The following is a 27971-nucleotide window of genomic DNA, read 5'->3' as shown; positions in this document are numbered from 1 at the left end:
ATAAAAACGCATATACGAGCAAACAGAAAATACTTTAAAATCGGAGCTTCCCTTATGTCTTTTGACCCAACAAATTATCTGGCAAAGTTTCATAATTTGTATTTTATAATTAATTTCCGCATAAAGAGACGTAAATCTGAAAACAATGGTTATTTGTGCAAAAGACATGTTTTGTCTTATAATCTTGACAACTTTTCCGTAATCCCGTTTTAATAAGCGAAAGCTGTAATTACGTACATAACTGACATAGCAGACACAACAAAGTCTTGGTTAGGTCCTGAGAGAGAAACCATGATTACAAAGTGAATTAATCTTTGATGACTCCAGCAGCCGTTCGCTCTGGGCTATTCATTGTTAAACTTCTCTTGCGTTTAACCTTTAAGAGTTACTTATTTTTGCAAACACTCCTGTCTCAGTATACTAGTATTTATTACGAATTGTTTAGAGCACTAAAAAATGTGTTTAGACTATTCAATTTGGTGGTCAGATATTCTAGAGTGATGTTTAGTCCGATTTCATGTTGGAGTGAGTACATGGTCAACTGTGTTATAACTAAATGTAAAATATTTATTTTATTTTATCAACATCTTTCGTTTGATTGTGCCGCAGCGTTACATAAATGTCTATTTGAAATATTTCCTCTGTCAGACAGGTCAGTCTTTAGTCAAATTTATAACACAAATACGTTTCAAAGACCATCCAAGATATGTAACTGCGAGTATTACCATACATTTGTTACTGACAAGATATACCTTCTACATTAGTGCAACTTGAAATTTTAATTTAAACCAATTTGACATTCCTAAGTAATAGAAATAAAACTGGTTTGTTCCAACTGCAAAGTTTGGACTGTAAAAAGAGAAAAGGTCCAATGGTGGAACCATGGGATTGCCCATACAGTGATTCCAAGAAGTATTGGGAGAGAGAGAGATAGAGAGAGAGAGAGAGAGAGAGAGAGAGAGTGAGCTACACTTGTTATGTCATAAATACATCAAGAAGTGAGTGTAAATCAGAACAAGCAACGAGGAGCGACAGAGCTCTCCCATAATCCCGGGTGCCGGTGACTACCCACGTCCTCGGGGACGTGAGGACATCAATGGACCTCGGGGTTAGGCGTCCGCTCTGTCCAGACAAGGCGTAGGAATCCGTCTCGCCTCAGGACCTCTTTTCTCACAGAGTCGCCGCAGCGTGTCCTGTTTCCTTTATTTCCTCCCAAAAAGGTGTCGGTCTGATCATTGTCCCAGTTCCGCTTCACTGCCGAAAGTAACGGCTACCGGCGCGTCTCTTGGTTTTGGAATCGACTAGTTGTAAAAACCACATTAAACTGTCTTTCGTTACGTAATGGTATTGTTCTCGATCTCCCTGCACTTCCCTCGTTTTTCTGATGAACATGGTCATCAGATTCTGAGTATAGCACAAGCGTCTTGATTGCTCATAAATTTTTCTGGTGGACTTGAGATATTTTTAGAGTTTTAGAGGATGTGTCAAAAGGGTTTCTGCGAATTACTATAATCTTATACGGTTACCTACCTTGTTTTTTACGTATTGAAATAAAAATCTTTAATATAAACCGTATAGGAAATCAATCCATTCATAAATAAAGCTTATTTCTATTCTTGCTTAAAAGACTAACATTTTTTAAATTGTCTTACTTTTTTGTATCCAATGCAAAATTGATTCCTAGTTTAGTACATTATAACGGCAAGTTGTCTTTTTAATAGCGGTATCTTAATACAAATTATGTTAACAAATATAAAGTCATAATACTAAACTTCAATGATGTAATAATTAAGAGAACGTGAGTTTTAAAATATAAATTAGTTTATAGATATAAGTTTATCTATTGTCCATTTAATCCTTGTTTGTTTCATTTGCATATCAAAGCTTTTTATTAGTGTATGGAAACATGAGATAAAAATTAAAAGCAATTTATCAAACTAACCTAACCAAAGTTATTTAATCATCAGCTATTTTAAAAATTAATTCACAACATAAAGACCAATGAGAAAGAATAGACAATCTTAAACGTTGCCAAACTGTACGCGATTTTATGTACTATATTGTAATGCAATATATATATATATATATATATATATATATATATATATATATATATATATATCAATATGTATTCTCTTCATGTAGAAATAAAAAACCAAATATTGGTAAACTCTTTTTATAAATTTTTCGTATGTCAGCATACTTCTTCAGATAACAGTGTATAAATATTTACAAAATTAAATAATGAAACTAACTAAAACTTTTGTATATATATATATATATATATATATATATATATATATATATATATATATACAAAACTACTCTACACTAAACTAAACTTTTCTTTTTAAGGGTTCACTGAATCGGACCTCAATAATTATTTTATAACAGTACATATTAAAATAACTTTCACTCTGAATTGGAATTTCCAGAGGTTTAATATAAAGGTTTAAAGATTGCAACCAAAGGTTTTTAGGTTGGAATATTTCTTTTTAGGGGAAGTGGTGAAACATTTACTCTAACAAACCTATAGGTATGTTAACCACTATTTTAATACTTCCTTACTGTGCTATAACCACACAGTGTAGTGTAGTCTTATATAACTACAGAGAATTCATTTGCTGTACATTACAATGTACAACCTAAAATCAACAATTTTATGTTACAACATAAAATCAATTTATAATAATTTTGAACTTGTACTATCTTGTGTAAATCATGATACCAGTCTTTGATTTATATTCTAAAGGTGTGTCTCTTGAAATATACAGCATTTATACGAGGTGTAAGAGAGTCACAATAATAACAGTTGCTCAAAGCTGGAACATTGACCCTGGCGAGCAGCACCTCTGGCCGATATAGGCTGTCCTCGGCCTGTTCTAACGGCAGGCAACAATAGAAACTGACCATCGCCGCTCTTTGCTATATCGGTTGGGTCGGTCATAAATCTACCCTTATTAAAATTCATACCATCGTCGCAAATGGTATACAACTGTAACTGGACGCTATTCGGACAGTCTGCAGTGGAAAAAACCCAATGGGCCATACAACCATCCATTTTATGAAAAGGGTCGGAGAGACTTTACAACTCTACCTCAGATGGTCGATCAAATAATCGGAGACGGTAAAGTTTTTCTGATTACGATGATCTGATGTAGTACGTTAACTTCTATTATTTAAAAAATGCTTTCGGGACCGTCCCTGACGATTGCTTAGTTAGTGGAAAAAAGGTATTTTGCCTGTATTAAAATGCAGAGATCCACATGTATGAGTTGTCCCATTACACAAGCTGGTCTGGGATTTTTAAAATTACCATATATTAAACGATTTGAAAAAGGTGAGAGACTAAACTGGAGGAATAATGAACTGTAGTATATGGCAGACATTATGCAGTGTCAGTTTTGTTCCAGAATTAACCCAAAGTTCACGACGGATGCTCCTCGATTTGAATTGACGCAGCCTGAATGAATTGAGAACTGGATTTGTGACAAATTCGAAGAAACTGGACAGTACTTAATAGTGGGAAGTCAGGACAAACCGCGGCCAGGTGCCAAATTATAGCTTGGTGGACACATTACACGTCGGGCCGAACACGACTAGTGTCGCAGCCGGGTAGATTAATGACGAACAGCTGGAATTTGTAAAACATCACGTCGCAGACGTTGGAAATATTGTTGACAACATTGTGAACTTCCACAGACGGCATAGAGTGAGAGATTTGGTAAGTAAATTCTCGCGAAACTAAGGTCTTCGTGCCGTATCATGTGGTTTGTTTCAGTGACAAGGATTCTTGCAGCTTTATTGTACTATTTACTGTGAAGACATCCACAGTCTATTCAGTGAAATTGTCATCTTACCGAATTAATCGTAGATGTTGAAAATACATCAACTTTCATCAGGCAACTTTCTGAACTTCCACAGACGGCATAGAGTGAGAAATTTAGTAAGTAAATCCTCGCGAAACAAAGTTCTTCTTACGGTATCATGTAAATTTTTTCGATGACATTCCACAGTTTTTTCAATGAAACTGTCACCATACCGAATTAGTTTATGTTTAACCGAGAAATTCATTAAGAATTGCCACAGTAAAATTGAGCTCTTTAGTAGTTATATGACACCGTTAAGACTCGACTGGATTTTATATCTTAAGCCATTGTCAATTACGATGATAAAACAAGTAAAACTGTGCAAATCAATGTTACATACACATTTAATGAACGAAAATTAATTATCTTGTTAAGTTTTTTTTTTTTTGTATAAAATTATATTAGTAGATGTTTTATAGGTGAAAAATATTGTATCATTATTATAGAATCGATATGCTGAAATACGTCTGGAATATAACTTCCTTCAGGTGAATCTATGTACTTGTAGTTTAATTAGACTTGCAACGATCTTTTTTGCAATATTTTCATTGTACGTGGGAAATGAGTCGATTTGTATTGTGTCCGATGATGGCATCAGGTCAATAATAATAAGCATAGCCGATAGGTATTTTAGCTCTCGAAAATGTTATTTTTGGCATTTTCAATATTCACTGTTGCCCTGTGTCTGGTCGATAGTAAGATTCATAGCCTATAGTGATTTCAGCTCTCTAGATGTTGTTTCTGCCATTTTCAATATTCATTGCTGCCCTTTGTCTGTTCAATAATAATATTCATAGCTGCTAGTGATTTTAGCTCTCGAAGATGTTGTTTTTTGAATTTTCAATATTCAATGTTGTCTTCTGTCAGGTTAGTAATAAACGTCATAGGGCATTTGCGCACTCCGGTAGTGTACTATGAGGTCTACCACCCTACAGTTTCCACAGCTCACAAATGTCATATCTTAATAATACCCGTTTTGTTCTACCACAATCTTCACGATTCCTTTCTGTAGTTTTATTGTAATAAAATCTAACCATATACACAAAGTGAAATGAACATTACGTTATTGATTATTTTTTTATCTATTTGTTAGCCACACCAAACCTTGCAATGTCGTACGCATATATACAAAACTACCACACTTTAGTCTTTATTAATGAGGTTTACATCTTGTGGAAGTATAAAGTAACGTTTTCAAAGAATAAAGGTGGGGTAAAGTTCCTACTAAGACCTCTGGACCATCAGTGCTGCACTGGTGCTACCCCTCACTGATGGCGACGAAAGAAACCTTGCGATGTCGTACGCATATGTACAAAACTACTACACTTTAGTCTTTATTAATGAGGTTTACATCTTGTGGAAGTATAAAGTAACGTTTTCAAAGAATAAATGTCGGGTAAAGTTCCTACTAAGACCTCTGGACCATCAGTGCTGCACTGGTGCTACCCCTCACTGATGGCGACGAAAGAAACCTTGAGATGGTGCCTATTGTGTAAAATATTATAATTCTATAGGGTCTTATCACAAATGTCTGAGAGAGCAATCAGATATTAAAAATGCATACAAACCTATAGAATATGTTTAGTGGTTTGGTGTGAGCTAGCAAATATTCCGTATTTTTAAACCAGTGTATGAATATACCGCTACAGTAAATAAGTGTTCTCTGGAATCTAGGGGAACATTAAACTGTGATGTTATTTTGGCTAGGCAGAAGATGTAACAAAATTAATAAGACTCGAAATAGGATATTTGTTAGTCATGGACAGGCGGCTGTAATGAAAAAACGTCCTTATAGGGTAACTCAAACTATGCTAAGATCAAAACACTTTTACGTCCTTATTTTTACTCGTTGAATTTTGAAAGTTGTGTTATTTTTAAACATGCATCCAAAACGCTTGTGAATATTTAGACAATGAATTACAAACAAAATTGAGATTTCGTTATTTTATTAACCAATAAAAATATCGAGAAATTAAAAACCGCTTGGATACTTACCAATTTGTTACATTCAACATGTTTTAGTTCTTTTCCAAAGTCACCAATTTTTTCGAATTATGAGTAGACAAAACTAAGTATTATTGGAACTATCAAATAAAATTCGAAATATAATCTATTCAACTCTAAGTAAATTGAATAATCTAATATTTACTTACAATAAATTAACCCACTTTCAAGCGAGGTGTAAATAAAAAAAACCGGTGAGTCTAATTCAAGCGTTGAATGAATGGATCCTACCTCAAAGCTATAATTCTTGGACATTTACAATTCATATTTGTTTTCCTGTCCAACAAATCAACGTCGCACGACGAAAGCTACAAATGAGGGGGGCTGGCGGTACATTTCCAGTGACAGCTGGACTCAGATGATAGCTGAAGACACCGGTATCAACACATCACACCACCAGAGCTCTCTGTCCACAGCAAGTTTCTTCTACTCCAAGTTTCTAACCAACACATCAACGTCGTACGCCGAAAGCTACAACTGAGGGGAGCTGGCGGTATATCTCTAGTGACAGTTGGACTCTTACTCAGATGATAGCTGAAGTCACCGGTATTATCACACCAACCAGAGGTCTCTTTAGCAACCACCACAGCAAGTCTTTTTAACTCAAAGATTGAGAAATTTCCACTGAGAACGGTGTCGTGCTCGATAAAGGTTATTTATTATCGCTAAATGGTCAAAACCTTAACTTTAACTATTGTTGAGGATAAACTCATGGCGTTATAACATTCTTAACATTTTTCTCAGCCCTTTTCTGCAAACATAGGCTATGTACTGCCACCTGCCTTTTTTACATATTTATTAACGGGAAGCAGCTAATTTATAATCAGTATATTTACAATGCCGAAATGTATAAAAGTTGTAAAAATACACATTACTTAATAATAGGCCTACAATAATTAGAACCTAAAATTACGAAATCACATACATCAAGTACTAACAAAAGTAAAAATATATAACATCAACAATAGTGTTGATTGATACATACGTTTACATTCTAATAACAACACAAATACCAAACTCAATAATGATGATGGTGGTGAATTAAGCTAATTGCATGACATTATATAGTAGTCACTGATAGAAGTGGCGGCAATAGCAATGGGTAAATAACACTGGTGTAATAATACATTACGCATTTTTGTATTTAAAAAAATTAATTAAAAGAAGTATGGATAACTGTGTAGAAGTTGAGGATGTTTCGAAGCGTCCCCTTTAGTATAAAAATAAACCATTTTTAATTGACTATCAATAACAGCAGATAGACAGAAGATATGAAACTGAATTAACAACCTCTTTCCGCTTGTCGTTTATCTCGGAATGGTCGGCGCTGCAACCTGAGAGTTTCGATACAACAGACTGTTTCACGTTCCACGTTAAACTTCGTCCAAGTATGCCATTACATCTGTTTCAGAACGAACGTTTCATTTGTTTATTCTGTATTTCGAAACATTCGGATTGACTTTTAAACATTATTAGACCGAATTGCAATGCTTAAGAACTTATGTTAAATAACATTCCCTACATTGATGTTTAGAAACCCAGGAGTTAGATCTCTAATAGCTACCGGCTCGTAAAATAATAAATAAACACAACTATTCATAGCCAACGTATGCCACCTAGAAAGCCTAGAAACGACCAAGAATTTATGTTAGTATTACATGTTCATTTATGGCTTATGGACATGGTATGGTGTCCATGTGTAGGTTGCTTCAAAAGTGGTACGCTCTATGTTCGATTGGTCAATAGTTTTTGTTTTTACTCACATCTCTCTAAGATATCTTTACTAAAGATAAACAAATAGTAAAAGATCTGTTGTTGTTCCACAAAGAGTTCAGGCATTTAAAGTAATATTTGGAATAACTTCTAATAGTTCCCACAGGAAAACTGCTGAATATAAGGATATGCAACGTTAGGGGTATGCATATTAAAAATAACTGAAGAGAGTGACATGTTTTTTTATAATTTTATTTATAGAACATGACATTTACTCGTAACATATCAAATGTCATCATCAGTTGTAATTTCTAAAAACATGCCACTTTTCTAATTCATAATTCATGTCCAAACTGTAAAATATCACATCCTTTTCGACACCCGTTGTCCCTTGGTCATGACCATAAAATTGTTGAAAATCCTATTTCATATACCTTTAAATCCAAGTGGAGTTATCAAAAAATGTTTAGCCTTAAAAAGTTACTACCATTAAGGGAAGTTACTGAATACAGAAGCTCTGAAATTAAAAAAAATCTGAATAAATACTGGTTGCACTGGGCCAACTACCTTACGCCTCCTGTGTGTCTCAGAACCCCGGATATCTTCCAGCTTCTTGAAGAAACTGAACTCTCTGTAGTTTTACACCTCTTTTACAGTGCCCAAAAGACCAAAGAACAGCCATAAAATAACTAGATGGGATATTCAGGGAACTTGCTAAGTACTCGCCAAATACACACGTCTGTGGGAATGAGTTGTGAGCATAATATCGGACTTTAAGTTACTTATGTCTCAGAATTACAGAACTTACCAAGTATCATCATATTTTCGCAACTTTTTACGAAAACCTGTCGTCTCAGAACACAGTTCTTGGTAACCTTGACCTTTATATCTTATTTTGTAAATTACGTCTATAAATCTTAATGTGAAATGAGCGTAACAGGTTGGACATCAGAGCTGCAGGAGCTGATAAACTGACCACTCATCTCGAATGTAACAAAACGACACATGAGAGTTAACATGGATTAAATCAGCAAACAAACCTGTCTTCCTTCTTCTGTTTTAATTTCTTCCTCAATATTTCTGTTTATTGAGTGCGAATTAATTTTGTTGTTGTTTACAATTGAATTATTTAACGATTCCTCAGGGTTAAAACATGTTTTAACACTATTTTTATTTTATTTTGCACCATTAAATGTCTACTTATGAACAAATGTTTATTGCCTTGGTGATCCTCAATTTGGCAGTGCTCCAGCTTTTCGTCTATCTGATATTTTACTCTTGTGTTGCAGCTTGCGACTGTCACCCCATAGGCGCCTCTGGGAAGACCTGTAACCAGACCTCCGGCCAGTGTCCCTGCAAGGACGGTGTTACCGGGATCACCTGCAACCGCTGTGCCAAGGGCTACCAGCAGAGTCGCTCGCACATAGCGCCTTGCGTCAGTGAGTACCAGACAAACTGATCAGAACAATAGTTCGTACGTATTGGCTTGTGAATTGGTGAACTGCATCTCCTACTGGTTCTTCCTCTAAAATCACAATTCACGTTTAAACTATAAAAACCTAGTACAGTCAAGTTGAAAAACCTAAGTTTGAGTAAGATGGAAGTAAGTAGAAAGCGTGCATAGCATCGTCCTTATCTAGTAAACCTTTGAGGAATTGCAGGTGTTATTTAAAAAACACTTAATTTCTTAATGAGAAAAAAATAGGAGTTAGTACAGAATATGACACTTACGCTACTAATATCAAACATTATGTAGAGTATATCATGTCTATACAAGATTACTCAATGCAACTGAATTTTATACCCAAATCGAAGCACTGAAATTATTAACACTTGTCGTACTATGAAATTAATTGAAGTATATGTAATTTTATTTTGGGACTAATTTGTTTTAGATACACTTTATACAGCTATATAAAATGGACGTTACAACGCAATGGTTAGCTAGAATTACTAGTAGATTAGTACCACACATTACTATTAAATTGAGATAATACACACATACTTACATACCTATCAGGGTATTTAAGCAACATTATTTTATCTGTATACACTCATCCTTAAAGAATAAAAGGTTGTAATTGTTGACATAATAATACAATATTACATTTATAAATAAAATTAGAAACTATTTATATAATTTATTTCCGTGCTTTAAGATTTAAAGTAGTTAGCGATTAGTAATTTTAGTTTAAGTTTTATTGGTCTAAGCAAAATTTATTTTAAGAACTAATTATAAACAGAGCATGTAAAGTCTCGAAGAAAATTACTACAAAAGTCTAATGGTACTTATTCCAAAAATTTAATAAAACATATACACTTTATAAAAGCCAATAATCCCTCTTAAAATCTAAAAGTCGTATAGTTACGAGTATAATTACCGGTAATTTTAATAGGAAATGTTCTGGCAAAATCTCAATGCTATTACACAATTCATTAACGCGTTTAAGTATTTATTTTAATAACTTAGGAGTGTTCACAAATTCACGAGGTGAATGTAAAAATATAACAACTATAAAACATGATTACATACGTTTATAGCTAGCGCTAGGTATAACGCACGAATTTACATATTCTTCTTTCGGATATAACTATATTAATATATAGCCTACTGGAGCCACCGAAACCTCAAAAATAAATCTCATTGATCGGACAGATCAACGTTAGTTTTAACAAAATGTACAACTGCAACAAAATTTGAACCGTTTGTCGTACAGCTTGCACGTTATACAGAACAGAAGTTGAAAATATAATATTTACTAAAGAGTGGAATGAAAGCAAAGAGAAACGGAAAAGATAATGATAAAGGGTGTGCTTAGTATCTCTCATGAGAAGCGATGTGATCAAGATAACTTCAAAGGATAGACGGTGATTTAACAGCGTCGGTTGCCACTCTGCTACATTTCCCAGACAGCCGAGATAGCGGCAGTATTAGGGAGCTGTGCGGTGTGATGTTTGGTGTACCGCAGGGAGCGATACTTGGAGACAGATCTTTACTTCAGTATTTATAGTAACATACGCCTACTAGGGTCTTGCACCAGCAGGCGTCTTCCATTACTAAGTTAGAAACTACAAACATGGAAACGTCCAAGGTGATGTACATATATTTAGACTACCTTTTGCTTCTAAGAAATCATTTTTTGTCATTTAAAACTTTTAAAATTTATTTTACTCATAGAAAAACTATGATGGGTGTTAACAATCTTAAAAGTACTTTACGACTTACGGATTTAAAGGTAATAACGAAAGACTATACTTACACGGTAGTAAAAAGTACAATATTTATAAATGCCTTAATTTTAAATTAAGCCGGACGTTTACTAAAAAATCAACAGCCACGTACTTTTCCCCTCGTACATGAATTACGACGGGTTTTAATTTTTATGCTATCTTTTCGTTTTATAGGTTCTAAATCTTACTGTTAAAAATGATTTTTTAAAATTATTTATTTCTTGGATTCATTTTTCTGTATAATTTTTATAACTAATACTTTTACAGTACAGCTTTCCTCTTAATACGCATTTGCAAAATATCACCTTGTCGGCAAGTAGAACGAACTGATTTGCTTCTACTTTACACAGCATTTATAAAAAATGTGTTCTGTACATGAACACATTTGTTTATTCCACAACGTTCCATTTGTTTAACCGTACTTTAGGGTACCTTTGGGGCCCTCGCTATTCAGTAGTAAGTGTCGCTGTTATGTCACAGAATATTTCCTATTCTGACCAACAGTGAAAATAATAAGAAAACGGCTCCATGAAATATAATGTAATAAAAATATAATACACGTATAAGGGTAATAAGTGATAATAATATGAACATAACTTTATGTTTCATGATGAATATATGCCCTTAAGCAGCGGGGCAAGGTAGAAGAGAGGTTATTACTGCGAATTTCTCTACATGATCATCATTTACTTCAGATATGCTTGATGAAATTTTCATTTTCAGCAACTTTTAACAGGCTTGTTTTTAATTGTGGAATACTTCTTAGCTATTCTATACCATTCAGGTGAGAGGTATTTACTATTAAATATTATTGGAAATTTCTACATTTTTTCATTTCTAAGGGGTAGTAACTTATTTAAATTTTGACTTTGGGGATGGATCAAACTCATAATTTAATATATTAGTAGAGGAGGAGAAAAGTATGCATATGCATTTTTTTTTCTTTTATCATAAAGATACTACAAAAAAAGAGACATATGTATTAGAAATTGGTGTTTGTATAATCTTGACCAATTATTCTAAAAGTGGTTGATCATATTAGCTTATACAGAAGCTTTTTTATTATTTTATGTCTTATCTCCCTTTGCTCACCATATACACTTTACTATGGAACATAGAAATAAACTGAACAATGTCATGGACTTATACAAGCTAGAAGTACGCCACAACACGTGTCGTGAATCAGGCTTTGCTGACGAAAAGTTTTAAATTTATAGCTCATTTTATTCTGATACAGTTAAATAGAATAATAATTTGTTTCTTTATAAAGTTGATTTATTCTGCCGTTTATTATTGCCATCATGGTCACTCATAAAGTCAATGTAAAAGATGTTCACTAATGCTCAACCAGATCCCTTTCAGTGGCATGTTCTATCATCAAACTCGATGTTGCCTACATAGAAATAAAAATATATCTTCATGTAAACATTTCAAATCTATACATCAGTTTGTTCTTGAGATATCGTATAGGCAGACAGACAGAAATTACTCTCAGCCAACAAACTTATGTGAGTGATAGTACTTTTAATAAAGTCTGTACAACTCTAAAATACTCGGAAATAAATAGGAAGTATGTGTACAAATTCATAAATCTGAACACGCCTACAATGTATCTACCAAATAGATATTGGAATTTAATGGATTACATTACACTTAATTCTTAGTCTTACGTGGTTCAAATCATATCAAGTAATACATATCCAGAAAAATTAAAGGCTCAATGTGAATATCCAACTACAGTTAGGTTTAACATCTCTATTGGCATCTTCATTAACATATGCTCTCTGAGAAGCCTAATGATTTCAATTCAGTTCTAATTTTGTAAGCTTCTGTCAATCCCGAGTGATCCATAACATTTAGATGATAGTTTAGTTTACACTAATTTTAATTCTATAGATTTATGCTATGTGGTATTATGCATTTCTAATAGCAAGAAGTAGGTTCTAAGTGAACAGCGAAGTCGTGTATCCCAAATTACGTCTAGGCTTGCTCTGATACAACCACCTCATGCTCTGATACAACCACCTCATGCTCTGATACAACCACCTCATGCTCTGATACAACCACCTCATGCTCTAATACAACCACCTATCAACGCGTCCGCGTCCCGAGATTGCAGCTGAACTGTGATCGTTCCCAGAGAATCTCATCCTTGTCTAGTCAGGTGGAGTTAAAAAATGCTAAAATGTAATTTATAAAACTATATTTTATTTTTTTAAGATTAAAAGTGCTTGATGTGCATAAATATTAAAGTTACTAGTAAAAGCCTTGTTACATTTTTTTCCAACGGATTCTGGTTCCTATCCCCGACCCCCGCATGTATACGCAACCGATGGACTGAAGGATGAAATTACTAACAAAACCATCCTAATTAGATCTGTTTCCTCTATATTCAGAATCACGTAACGGACACGACAGTTACGTTTTTAAACTAGCCATTATCAGTACTTTAATTAAAATGGTAGGGGTCATTTAATATTTAAAATTGAAAAAAAAAACTTAAAACACCATGACCGGTTCGATGGTCCCTGCGGATTCCAAAGGATGTTTCTACTGGTTTTATATTAACCACACATTGATCTTCGCCTTCATTCATTTTATCGGACCCAATTAAGTAAAAACCGGTCGCAAATGGAGCTAGATCATTGTAATTGGTACACTTCAGGCATTACTCACTGTAGTATAGAACATTTTCATCATCCGGCGGAATTGCCCGGAAGTGAATAAATCTATAGTTGTACTCAACAAAAAACCTCAAAGCCGTAGTAACTCACCGCCGGTACGTAATTATCCCTCATAGTAGTCGATTTTCAATTCAGACTACATCCAAATGTTCCGGTTTGGGTCAAACTTATATTCATATTACATCGATAAACGCAAACGTTCTGGGATCATTTCAGTGATCCGTTAGACGAGACGAGCGGCTATAACAATCATACCGACAATCATATCTCAACAATCAACAGAGACGGTCTAGCAGGCTCCCACACTTAAAGCTCTGGGCGAAATAACTACGATGACTGGCCGGTTCGAAAAACAAATATGGATGGTAAACGAGACTGAAATAATGGGGCACCGGTTAGATGTAATTCATGACCAGAGAACAGGCCATTGCCTAACTAGTTCTGAGATAAAACATTGTTGAGTCGCCGCATTGATTTCTTTTTGAGGAGTGTTTTTAATTTTTCGTTTTATTGTGCTCCATGAACAATTAGGTTAATTAGCTACGGAATGACATGGCACATCATGTATCTTTGAATATGTACCTATGGTATTCATTGGCGACATTTTTTCAGTGGCTTGAGAGCCGATAGCCGCGCGGTCTAAGATGTCGTTTGACTTTGGATCTGGGTTAGAGAAATCGCAGGTTCAAATCCTATCTGTGACCTTACCACTTTTTATCAATTCCATTCGTACCTTTTACCTAGTGAGGACAGGCAGAATAAGACTTAAAACCCTTTAAACCAAAAGGGGTTAAAATCCTGTGTTAAATCAAAACATTTAGTTTTATTTTGTTATAGTCTGATTTTATGGTATAAAATTTAGAATTAATTTATTACTCACTGCAGGTTTGGAATATAATTTCTACACGTCTTATTAAAAGGTTAGTTAAGTTATTTCGTAAAAAATTGGAAATCATATTTAAAAAATCCAAATATTTTTTCAAGAAAATTCCAAATTTGACAACAATTCCATTGCCATTAAATAAATGTAATGTGTTTATTAATATATGTGTTCCATTTTTAATGAATATGGTACACATAATATATTTCATGTTCATCTTTCTATACTAAAAACGTAATAGAAAATGCCTAAAAAGAATTCACGTGAAAGAAACGCAAAAGCTTTAATTTCCTAACAGTTTAATTTGTTTAGTTTTGAATAACATTTTTGGTTACTGTGGATACTTTCTTTTTGAACACAAAGTGCAAGATCATCTTCTATAGTTAGAACTTTACACTAAAGGTTCTGGCAAAATGCCTCTTGTGTCTGTCTATTTGTCTGTGTATCTGATCCTTCTACCTGGATATCTTAAAAACGATGTTAGTTATTGAATTGAAATATTCATTTAAATTATAGGCATCGTCATGAGGTATATACCGCTCGTTTAACCATCCTAACTATCCGCAGGATATCTTGAGATAGACTTCATAGTTGGTATTAATTTCGCAAGAAGCTTTATTTCTGCAAATTCAAGAATTAGTTCGATGATTAGCGCCATTAAAGCCTATCACTCAGTAGATTGGCAAAACTTATCTTCTGTCTGCTTAGGCGATATAAACATGTCTTTTCTGTCTGATTGTCTTTTTGTCTTTATGTCTGTACACAGGATATCTCGAATGACATGAAATTTCGCATGCAATTTTAGCGAAATATTATAAACAAACTAAAATGTTATTTCTTGGAATTTTACTTGAATAATTTACTAAACCTTCAGTTTAGTGAAATTGTGTATTATTACAACTTTGGACTTCTAGTACATGTACATTAGTTATATCGGTTTTAGTATTTATATCATAAATTAAACTTATATTATTCAGGTATTTTTATTCAACGTTAGGGAGTATATTCGTAATCCCTTGTGAAAAAGTCCTCTATAAGTTTAGGTTTCACCCCTCAGCTGCTTGGAGGGTTCTCCGGAGCAACATAAGTCGAACTACATAGACCGCCACCAAACTTTTAGGAGTCTGGATTTTCCTCCATACCTTTTCTCTCTTGCCTTGTTTCTGTAAGTTATTATTTATATTCTTGGCGTGTGAATCCCGAAATGTTGTAAGCTTGTATTCCAACCTTATTATATCACGTTAAATGAGCCGCCACCGATTCAAGGAAGCGCGCATTCGCGTGTGCAAGACCGGGGCTAGATCAATTTGCTCGTCGCGTTTTGATTTATTGTGCCTTGGATAATTGAAGCATTTACATGGCAGTGTTCTCTCGTTCCAGAGTGGTTTGTTTGTTTTAATGGCTAATTGGCATTGTTTATAGTCGCCAGACAGAGGTTATTTATGAGCTTCGGACCAGCTTGAACCTGGTCCTTTCTTATTGTAAGAATTGTAAGACGAGGCTCCTATCATTTATACTATTAAACATCGCAGGTATTTATACTTTTTTTGCTGATTCTTTTTTCCTAATTTTATGATTTAATCATAATTTACTTACACACGTGACCCATGTATGATGTTTAAAATCTATTTTCAATGGCTGACTTGTATGAGTATTGCATAAGTCGAACTAGAGTGCCACTAAAGTTTTAGGTGTTTGGATTTTGGAGGCTCCTAGGTATTATAATTTAGGAGCCTTCTAAATCGGTATTCTTTTACAAATTATTTCGAACTGTTTTAATCATTAAGAACCCGAAGGCTTATAGGCGTGTTGTTGTCCGTTAATCCGTCTGTCCGTCTATGGATCATAGCTTCCTCTTGGACAAGGAAAACTCTAGTGATTTGGGTCAAAACTAACAGTATAAAAATCTCAAACATGTTTACATTGATCTTAAGAATAACTAAGATAGCAACAGATAAAAAACAAATACAAATAGCAGAATAAACCAATTTGTAAACAAACTGAGTACAATCATATGACATACTAGCCAACATCCAAAATTCATGTTACAACATGCGTTAATGTTGGATGTTAGTAAGAATTTCGTCACGTTATGTCCGATACGTTGTATCAGTAAAATATTTAACGGCGTACGTTGTTTAATTGATATACATACTCCAAATTTCATACATTAAAATCAGTTCCAACCACCGTTCAAATTCGTGTAATGAATAATGATTTTGTTAGTCCACAACGTGTAAAAATATTGCGAACACAATATTATAATTTTGAAATATTGCGGCCTTACTATTCAGAGCTACTCGTAAATACAGTCAAAAGATGTTTAATTGATGAAAAGAATTTACACGTACGCATTGAAATTTTGTAAAAGTTCGTATCTTCAACTCGAATTGTCTGTGACGAAAAAAATAGTCATTTACTTATTGAATATTCAACATGAAGGGTTTAGCCTACTCAAGTAATTGGTCTGTACCAGATCCTTTTAGGCCAGGTTGCGCTGATTATTCATTTCACTAAGATATTATTCTATTCATTTTTGTGGTGATGTATTTTTCCGAATATCTAACCGTTCATAACAGGACGTTGAAAATGTTACAAGCTCATATTTGGTAAAAGGCCATTTAACCTGATTATCCGTTGTAATTTAAATTAGTTAATAATTCCTTATAAGAGTATATCCATTTTTAAAGATGACATATTGAATTGAAAATTAAAATAGCTTTTTATAAATTATTTTAAAATCGAAAATTAATAAGAGTACATTAATCTAATCCAGTTCCTTATTCCTGTCGAATAATTCCTGTCGATAAATCATACAGTATGCCAAATTTTTTGTATTGCATTGCATTAGTTATTTAGAAAACACAAAGTTTTCGGAGAGAGAGGAGATTAAATTTTAAACGCGTAAGTATTATTCTGTTTAGTTAGTGAGTTGGTAGCGTGTAAACTTGTATTTCGACACAACTTATTATTAAACTTAAAGTACAGTAATGTCGTACAAGTACAATATGTACAAGTAGATTCATGACAAATGAGATGTGTTTAACTTTTTATTCACTGTAAAACCTAACATTTGTTTATGGTTAATGCTACTTGATTACAAGTAGGTTTCAGTTGAACCGCCTTCTTGTAACGCATTGGTGCAGTTAATGCTGTTGCTCTTCTCCTGTCGGCCCCTTTTCGTGTTCGTGCCTGTACAACTACAGACTGATCAATGTCTTCTATTCATCTCTGAGGTCTTCGCCGGAAGTGTCAGATTGTTCCGGTTACAGTTATTCTTTGAAGAAGCATTCAGACAAAACCTACCAACTTTGCCGAGAAAAACTAAGAATAGCAAACTTTTTTATGTCATTTCTCTTTTCGTTTATAACAATTAATATTGCTTTGTATGCGTGAAATTTGATGTATAGTAGAGTGACATTTCGATAAACTCAATTGCATGGTTTGTTATTGACAACAACGAAATTATAACAGAAAATTATGGATATACATGTTCGAGTATGTATTTCCTGGACCACAATGATTTGTAAGACGCACATTATTAAAATTCTGAGCTCAACTCGGATTAAGGGGACATAAAATGTGTTCATTAGAAATGTTGGAAATCTCAAATTAATTTTATCATGCAATGGAGTTTTAAATGAACTTCAAAATTTGATTTGTTTCTTGATATTGCTTTCCTGCCAAAAACATAAAATTTGATTAAAACTCAATCGAGAGGACGAAAGAAGTTGCCAAATGTATCAAACAATTTGTTACAGTTGTGTTATTTGTGAGTTAATTGACCAATATTCGGGATAACTGATACAAAATAGGGGCTCTCTCCTGAAATACAAGACTAATGCCATTAATTTTCTGTCTTGCGCGATTATTTGACGCAGAATCTAATCTTAGAGCTTTGCCTCATGACGCTTTGGAACTCCTTGAGTCAATCACACATGGGCTTCTCTGGTTGAACGAAGATATCTAGAACATCTTTGAGGACTAAGATAATTCCCACGTGTGGGAGTTAGGACAATTAAAAGTGATCAGCAGGCAAAGTGCTTGGTCAGTAAGTACCAACGACCTCTTTATCCCTTTCCCCCCATTTCTATCCGTTTCTCGCCCGTTTAGCTTCCAATCATTTTGCATGGGAAGTTTTCGAAAATTGTAATTTTCCCTTACATGCTTTAATTTTAATCGTAGGACGCAAAAGTTTGGGATTGCAAGTAACATTATAATGTCGAAATAGTGATACCATTTTCCCTCGGTAATATTCATCTCCCTCATATGTGCGCTGGGCGAATCCTTAAGGACTTAATTAATATTCCCCTTTAATAAAATACTCTAGTAATTACTAAGTCTACTCCCCCCTACCACGTCACCCTGCAATAAAACGGGATTAGGGACACTAATTTAACAGAACATCACTCTGGCTAATGTTGTATGTAATTGCTACGGAGATTTAGCTCCATTCATACGACAGCAATGCGTAGTAATTGTAGACCCTTTTTATGCGTTCTAAAACGCTGTAATTTCTTTCTTGTCTATAGTCAGGACAAATGAGATATTTTGACGTTTTATTCGCTTTAAAACCTAATATTTGATTATAGTAAATCCATGTGCTCTGAACTATAATCAGAAATCCAAAGTCAATTGGCACGTATTCAGATAAGTGCGAGATTTGGATGCATATAGATTGTATCTTAATATGGAATATCAAGTGAAATTCTGACTTTAAGAGTGGAAATGGATTAAAGTTTGATTTAGTTCTTATGGCCAATAAGGTCGCCTGAGTAGAGATAGCGCACCGCTATCATCATATCACAATTGTTTGTTGAAGTAATCTGAAAAGTCTCGTTATGAAATCTAAGAAAGGCTTGCAAATTGAATTTTTTATCTCCATAAGCTATGTCCCCTCAGTGCGAATCTGCTTGATTTTATATATAGTGCAAGTAGGTACTATACTCATATGCTAAGACATCCAAGCCCAGACGTACCACTGAGGTCAGTAAGTAGAGTCACCCAGTTTCCCTAATGATATTTCCTAGGTCTAACCGCAGGATGGCATTGCGAAAAGTGTTCCAATGAAACTCGTCTGTGGGTGTAAATCCAATTATATTATCGTTGTAAAATACTGATAGAGAGACTGAGATAAGTAATGTAATTTAGAGACTAGGGTTACAGAAATAGAAAACAGAGGTCCCACTGTGAAACTCAGTTCACAGCACTATTCGACGGCCAAAACTAAAAACTAGCATTATTAAATCAGTGTGAAGGCTGTTGACTGGTCCGTTGAGAGGTTTGGGTTCTTTGCTAGGGCATATTAAAGTTAGTCTCCTCGGGCCTTCATCACTAACCCCTGGAAACATAAATTCTAATATTTATTTTCATCTCACATTTGGTGATAAAAGTATGAAATTTAGAATTGGAACATTCTACAACAGCCTACCTTCTCCAAGATCGGAACCAATGCAAATTACTTTACTCAAAACCTTAGCAGTCATTCTTAATTGGCCAATTAATTAAATAAACTTGATACGAAATATCCAATCGTAATAGGTAAAAATGGTTGCAAATTATCCATTCCATTCATCCATCATTCTGGTGTATCAGTGTTTTTGGTTGGTAATTGTTAATCTATGCTAGGTAAATTCTTATTCTGGATAGTTTCGAACATCCGTTTACGACAACATAGATTGAAATGGCATCAGACAACCCATCAGTAGCCAATGTTTTCCATTCCATAAAACTCTATTATAATCTGGTTTATAAATTATATTCAAAGTAATCACATTCCTCACGCCTTACAAATATTGAGAGTGCATTGGAGTCGAAAAAATAATAGTCATGAAGAAATGTGTAATTATTGTACTCAATCGGAAATTATATGAACCATCAAAGCGCCGACTAAGAGACTGTAAAAAAACATTATCTATTATAATTGGAGCAAGTGACACGAGTTTTGTAACTATGTCAGTGCAACACAGGTCTGGCTTTATTTCCAAAGCGACCTCTCCACCAGTAACGTAAGATTTGAAAAGTCTTGTTCTCAGATTTGTTATTTGCAGAAACATCATGTAACTGAAAAACAACGTCGGAATATCTTCTATAAGATTAGGAATATATCATTCTGACATGGAATCTGAATAAAAGATTGTATTATACTGTTTTTTTATACTGCTCTTTAGTAATAATCATTTAAATGGAAAGACTTTTAATTTCATATAGAATTCTGAATTAACCAAATAGATTATTATATGATATATACGAAGATATTAGTGTTATAACTAACTTTATATTTGCGAAACAGACCCTCAGCATCAGTCATCCCTAAGATTAATCAATTAACTCACAAATAACACAACTGTAACACATTTTTAATTGTATTTTCTAACTTTGTATTCGTCCTCTCGATCGCGTTTTTGGTAGAAAAAAATAATAAAAAGTAAAGTAAAGTAAAGTAAATATGTCTTATTTTACTAGGCGAAGTTAAGCTAAGAAGCCCTCTCTAACACTTAAGTCCCCGCTGGGGACCAACGGCTTGAAGGTGACTTCCGAACCTTTAAATATGTACAAAAGTACATATTTTTACAATGTTAATTTAAAATTAGTGCAGTCTTGTAACATATATTTCGGTAAGAAATATAAAATTGGCCTTATTGAAAAATACAACACTATATACCATAATATGTATTTACAATAAATTGATTCGCAACGAACAAAATTGCCATACTTTAGTAATTGTAAATATATAAACGTAGGTATGGTGGGAAGGGTTGATTAAATGTGAACGTTGTGTTCAGCTCCAAATCACCTTCCCCTTAGTGCTACGCTGCAGCTAAACTAAACATTCATATCCAAATGTATGTTTTTCGAGAGTTTACATCTATCTCCGATTCGAAAGTCTCCACCATGACGAGATGAGACGGTAACCACCCGTTTACTAGAATCACCAACGATGTCATTGCCACAAGACCAAGGAATTGAATCGTCTTTAATTATTGTGTTTTAAAAACCACTCATCATTCTGTTTTTTTGAAGTTCGCGCACACATGTGTAGTCTTGAAAGGATCATTCATTCATCACAAATCAAGAATAGTCCCTCACCAATAAACTATTCCATTTAACAATAATCAGGGAACATCCTCGTCCACCACTTGCAGGCAAACGAATCACTATGGACACTTCATACGTGCCATCTGCCATTTTGATTTAGGAGACTCAAAGTACTGCGACCGTGATATTAAAGGCACCATAATTATTAAGGACCCGAAGGGTATATCTTCCGTGCATCTGTGTTATAACTGTTGATGAAACAGGTCCTCAAAAATTCGTAACTTGGTGCATAGGTTTATGTATTTATTTTATTTCCAACGGTAACCCATTTTTTACAATTGATTATATTATGGTATAGATAGCATGCTTGAACAAAACATAATAATATAAAAGTAATTAACAATGTTTTCATAAATAACAAAGATACTAATAATAACATGAGTAGGGTAACAATATAAACTATAGACAGTAACAAGTAACAGATAATAAAGTATGAAGTAAGATAACAATAGATCAACAGTGCAACTCCGATATGAAAACTGAACATATTAAAGAAAAATCAAACAGTCGAGCTTAACAACAGTAGTAATAAATAACAAATGGCAATAAACAAAAATATTAAGTACAACAACAGAGAACAACGCAGAACAACAAGAACTATTAAATAAGCTATAGGAGTATTCACATTATGCCTGTGGTGGAAAGATTATTTGTCTTAGGCACTTCTTGAAGGCCCCCGGAGTGGTGCTGAAGAAGTCCACCTCATCGGAGACTTCGTTACCCTCCCTCCCCAGACGAGGAATACAACTGTGATGACTGTAGAGTGTGGGCATGGCTCTCCTAGAGAAGATGTCCTGAGAGCGAGTGTTTCCTGGAAGCCGAAATTCCAGTAGTGCAAGTAGCTGAGGACAGTCAGTTTCCCCGTTCACCAGTTTGTGCAGCAACGAGAGATCAGCCAATTTTCTTCTCACCCGCAAGGAAGGAAGGCCAAAATCCTTTCTCAAGCTCTCAACCGGAACGTCCAGATATGAGTAGCCAAGCCGCAATCCCATTAATCTTATGAATGTAGTCTGCAGCCGCTCCAGAGATTCAATGTGGCCTGATTGGTAAGGACACTAGATGACGGAGGCGTATTCCAGGATAGGTCTAACAATAGTTTTAAAAATTGTTGCCAAGGTTTTTGGAGATCGGAAGTCACTCGACGCTCTACACAGATAGCCCAGCGAGGAAAAAGGTTTCCAAATAAAAGGAAACCTTGAGGAGCTTTGCTACAGATGAGAGCAATGTGCTCCCCTGTAGAGTAAGGTTCTTCTTGATATAAAAGAAAATCTATTAATTTTGAGGTCAAAATGTTAAAGTGCAGTTGATCGTCAGTCTGGCCAGGGTCCTCCTACACTCCGTTATATCGGTTTGCTTTAATTTTTGGTTTTTCAAGATACCATAAGAATCTACAACTGCATAGTTAACGCTATTTGTAAACTAACTATAATCTCAATAATCCTTTTGTAAACTACCTATGGAACAAATGGTTCAACTATACTATATTCAACTCTAGATATTGAGGTAATTATATACTAGAGTATCGATGAAGTGATAATTGAATTTTAGGATAGAGTGAAGTTATACGAACACAATTATACGCGACAACGTAATTGCTGTAATTATTACTATCGGTACCACAGAAATTTTGTCAGGGATTACTTATGTCATAATAAATACTTCCGTTCTTTGTTTGAAGTTTATTTTTGACGATGGGAGGATTGTGAAGGAACAGGATTTTTCCGGACATTTGCCATCGTTCAGTGAAACAAAACCTCAGTCACACTACGTTTCGAGATCTGCAATCTGATCTCTTCTTCAGGTAAATAACTAACCTAATAGCAAAGAGCCTTTGCTATTGGCCTCTGGTCAGTCGTAGTTGGTTGGTAGACGAATGCAGACGTATTGTGACCTATTCTGTAGTTCTGTTTTAATGATTAATGTTGTGTATAGTTTTTTATTAAGTGCATGTTTTAGAGTACGTGAAGTTGACACACAACATGGTGGTTGTGATTCCTGACTTAGGCGTGTCACAACTAGTTTTAATTATTTATTAGGTCAGTTATTTACCTGAAGAAGAGATCAGATTGCAGATCTCGATCGATGGCAAATGCCTGGAAAAATCCTGTTTCATTCCAACTACTTCCGAGTTTACTTTTTAGTATGTGGAGTTTGAACTTTCACACGGCTATTGTACCGTTACTTCCTGCCTCTGAATATATTTATATGCCGATAGAGGCTTGTACAACTAGCGGAGTTGATACGAGCGGCTGTACCACAGCAGCGGCAGCGGCGGTCTGCCGCGTGGTCGCTCACTAGCCGGCTATCTCCGCTCCCATATTTATAACACCAGGCATCGTAATTGGTGTTTACTCTCGGTTACACAAACCGAGATGAATATTTTATGAACCCTCGGTGGATCGCCTCCTTTCCGAACTGGTTTTCGATCATTGCGGATGTGAAAAGTTCTACAATGTCCTAATAATTGCTTGGGGTTGTAGGTTAATGTACTACGCTTTTGTTACAGTAACGTCACTTAGACCATAGCTTGTTGCTTCGACTGGAATCGTCTGTGGTATCAAAAAATGTGAATCACTAACACTCGCCAAACTTGGGGCGAATTTTATGACGCAAATAGTTGTTTTAAACGGTTTAACTGTATAAACTGGTTTTATAGCACCACGTAGCTACGATCCGTACAAGGACAATAATGGGAGACCCGATGGCTTCATGATCTAAGATTTACAGGTAGATTTACCTGTAGAACCTATGGCCTGACTCAAATATTGGTTCAGGTGTCAATAATACTTGTGACCATACACTTTTACCTGTACTATATACAGTATTTGTACTTTATGGAAATTTCAATTTGGCTTCGTTATATTCTCGCACTACTCTTTAGCGCATTAGGACGGGTATAACAATATTGAAAAGTGATCCAGCCTCCCCTTCAATGGAAATTTGAATAAGACTATACTAAACGTATTTGGCTGAGAGCTATATGCATAACTTTGAAGGTCCAAATAACATTATCATTCACTAAACAACTGTTACAATTTATCTTGTTGAAATGAGTTTTGACAATACCATACGATATCACTAAACCTCTTCGGATGACGATGTTATGCGAATCTTTAATCTATCTCACTTATATTACACATTGTAAACATATTCAAATTGATTAAAAACGTAAATAAAATATTGCTGATATTGAGCATTTTTATGTAGGCCTTTTACACAAAGGCCTATATAAAAAGGCCAACTGCAATAATTGTCCTCGAGGTGGCACTTATTGAAAACTTCTGCATAACTTCACGAGATATGAACGCTAAACCACTCCGCGCTCATAAGTTTTGTAGCTTTTGGAAACGATAACTGCCTGAGAAAAGCGTATCCTATAAATATCTTGGCTAAGTTCGTTGGCTGCCTTGGTACGCCATTTCGCTTCATTATGGCGGCTGTTCAGGCTTTCAAAAAATTCATAACTCCGTTATTTATGAACCCAGAGAATATATAAAATTATTCTGGAATGCTTATAATATTCCTAATACTTATACCTTATAAATAAAAGATCATACAAATATATCACGTAAGATCATTGGCCAGCTTGGTGTGTTGGTTTCATTATAGCGGATGTTTAAACTTTCAAAATTAATCTAGAGAAAAAAATGTTTTGGAATATTAAAAAATTTCTAAAATTGTAGTTATAAATATTTATTGTCTCGAGCAATTTTCGAAATATTGCGTATATGTAAATGCCATGCAAATAAATTAATAATTCATAAAACTACAATTTTTAGGCAGTTAAAAAATCTACCTATTTTCTCCGACTGAGCCTGAAGAACTATTTAATTTGGATTCGTTTAATTATAATTGAAAGTCAATTATTTGGGTGACTGAGAAGATTATATTTTTCCAAAGTAATAGCAATAACACTCGTTTTGGTTGAAATACAAAGGTATCAAGATTTTCTATGATACAATAATGAAAAATTACGATTTATATTGATTTTATTAACGCAATCTAACAAAATCAGTTTTAGTGAATGTCCTCATGGTATGGACTTCCCTCGCAGCGTAGATCTCTCAGCTTTCCCACTTACTGGGATATAATTACTGTCATTATATGTCAACGTAAATTTGAGTTTACATACGTCAAAATATTGATATCACACATAATTTAATCTTTACAAAAATAAAAAGATTTTGGACCTTCTCCCTCGAAATAAATGTAAGTTTGAAGTACGCCAAACCACATTTCGGTAAATGCTTTGTTAAAGTTGCCTTCAAAATTTCTATAGCTCATTCCATTTTTGAAATGTACTTCGGACAGACACGTCATCAGACCAAGAATAAATTGTGCCAGCCTACCGAATGATAAGCTTCAATGTCGCTCAAACGAATCCTATGAGAAGATATGTACTATCATGGAACTCATTCTTGTCTATGTGTACATTTTCATGCAAAATTTAGAGTCTACAGGTGAAAATTTTCTCGATTTATCTGGCGGTTAAGCTACGTAAATGGTCAGCCGCAAATTCCATCGAGGAAAATGCTCATCAAAAAACACAACGTCTATGCAGAAATGAGGTTAACAAAATCTCAAATTCACTCTTGAAATATCCAGACAGACAAACAGAAGAAGAATTTTACCAGAAACCTTAGTGATAACAAAATATATATAATTTCAAGTTTATAGCTCAATTCACCCAATTCTATGGATAAGTTTATAGCTCAATTCTAGGACATGCTCTATCCTATGTATCTATCTATATACTGTACTTGTATCTTGTATCTAGGCTTGTATCTTGTCTATATACAAATAAACTGATACAACGGGGTATCGAAGTACAGAATATAACGAGAGTCTTAACGGATATCAAATATTAAAATGTAAACATCGCTGTAGTCAGATTGTTTACAAATCTGTTTATTCAAGGTTTTTTCCGTTGTCAACATGGTTACACAAGGCCAATGTAAAAATGTGCGCCAACGTTCAGCCAAATGCCATGGGGTGACGTGCACCATCACGAACTTGAAGTTGCATGCATAGAAATGACGCTTCGTGCAAAACTTCAAGTTTATATTTCGATTCGTTTTAGACGTCTTGAAATTATTCCAGCCACCTCAGTAAAAGGCTTCGCTAACGCTCAGACAATCCATACAAAAGCCATAAATTTGAAATTAAAATATATATTACGTCGTACCGTAACCCAAGTGATCTTCACCAGGTGGAATAATCGCACGTTTAGATCTAACCATGGATCTAACGACCTCTCACCCTGACCTTAACAGAGCTCTGATGATGAGGAGACGAGGGAGTGTAATGCCCAAGTTTGTGACGTGTAAGAACAGTCTAACCGTGTTTGGCTGGGAGGCTTCCTCCTCTAATGGGTTAAAACTTGAAGCCTAGAGGCGGTTTCCATTGATTAGATCCATCTTCTGACAACTCCCTTAGTCACTTAGGGAAGCACTCTTGTCAGAAGCTGTGACAGGATTGTTAGACTCGAATATCGTCTTGAGCTCGTATTCCGAATGGAGATGACGAGAGAAGGGTAATATAATGGAAAGGAATTTAATTCCTCTCCATTGAAAGCATAGAGACTTGGTAACGTCATCATATACTGTTCACGTCAATATATTACATTAGAACTTGTTCATATCACATTATTAAAAAACATGATTATTGAATTTCTATGGATTATGTTTATGAAATGCATATATCACATTAAACAATGCAAGTATGTTTATAATACATTTTGTAATATCAGTTATTATTACTTTTGAATAAAGAGGTGACCACAAAGTAAGCATATGTCATTTTAAAATATAGTATCTCAACAAAAATACACCAGTACCCAAAACAGAGTTTTTTTTTGAAATCATAATTTACATATTTACAAAGGCAACATTTGTATATTAATAAAAGTTGAATTATCTAAGGATAAATTGGGTTGACTTAATTTTATGTATGTAAAATAATTTACAATTATTGTTCATTTATTTAGATTATGAAAATCCTGTAAATATAGTGCCTACTTAAGACCATTTAAATTCACTTACCGCCTAAATCACAGTTTAGCTTGCCATATTGCCTCGATCAAATTTTATATACGTTCGATTATCTAGTTCTCGGAAATCTACTTTGGTCAAAATCGTGTTGACATAGTTTTGAAAACATTCATAACTTTGTTCATTAAGGTTAGTTTTATAACAGTATTTAATGCATTAGATAATTTTAATTCGTCACTGGCCCAATCTGGAGTAAAATTTATTTGTTAATGTTTTATTTATCTGCATTACACTACCGATCAAGCACTGTTTACTTATTACTGATAAAATTCAAATGTAAACAGATGTTTCAGAAAGTTTGTCGAACTATAGCTGTCAATAGCTGTCAAAATATGTTTCATTCTTATCATAACATTCAAATGTAAACAAACCAATTTTTCAATTTGAATTCGACTTTATTTGGTGAAATGAATGTGTTATGGGTGGTAAAAAGCACTCTAAA

General features: G+C 34.4%; 1 protein-coding gene across 1 annotated transcript in view; it reads left to right on the top strand.

Moving 5' to 3' along the window:
* Positions 1-27971, top strand: part of LOC124354202 (netrin-B) — a 345697-nt gene that overhangs the window by 282399 nt on the left and 35327 nt on the right. The window contains exon 3 of the mRNA XM_046804483.1: positions 8876-9025. Coding sequence (XP_046660439.1) covers positions 8876-9025 — 150 coding nt within the window. The remainder of the gene's footprint in view (positions 1-8875; positions 9026-27971) is intronic.

This window comes from Homalodisca vitripennis, chromosome 2 (genome assembly GCF_021130785.1).
Source record: "Homalodisca vitripennis isolate AUS2020 chromosome 2, UT_GWSS_2.1, whole genome shotgun sequence".
Lineage (NCBI taxonomy): Eukaryota > Metazoa > Arthropoda > Insecta > Hemiptera > Cicadellidae > Homalodisca > Homalodisca vitripennis.
The sequence above is the reverse complement of the archived record's forward strand: the minus strand, read 5'-3'. Positions and strand labels throughout refer to the sequence as shown.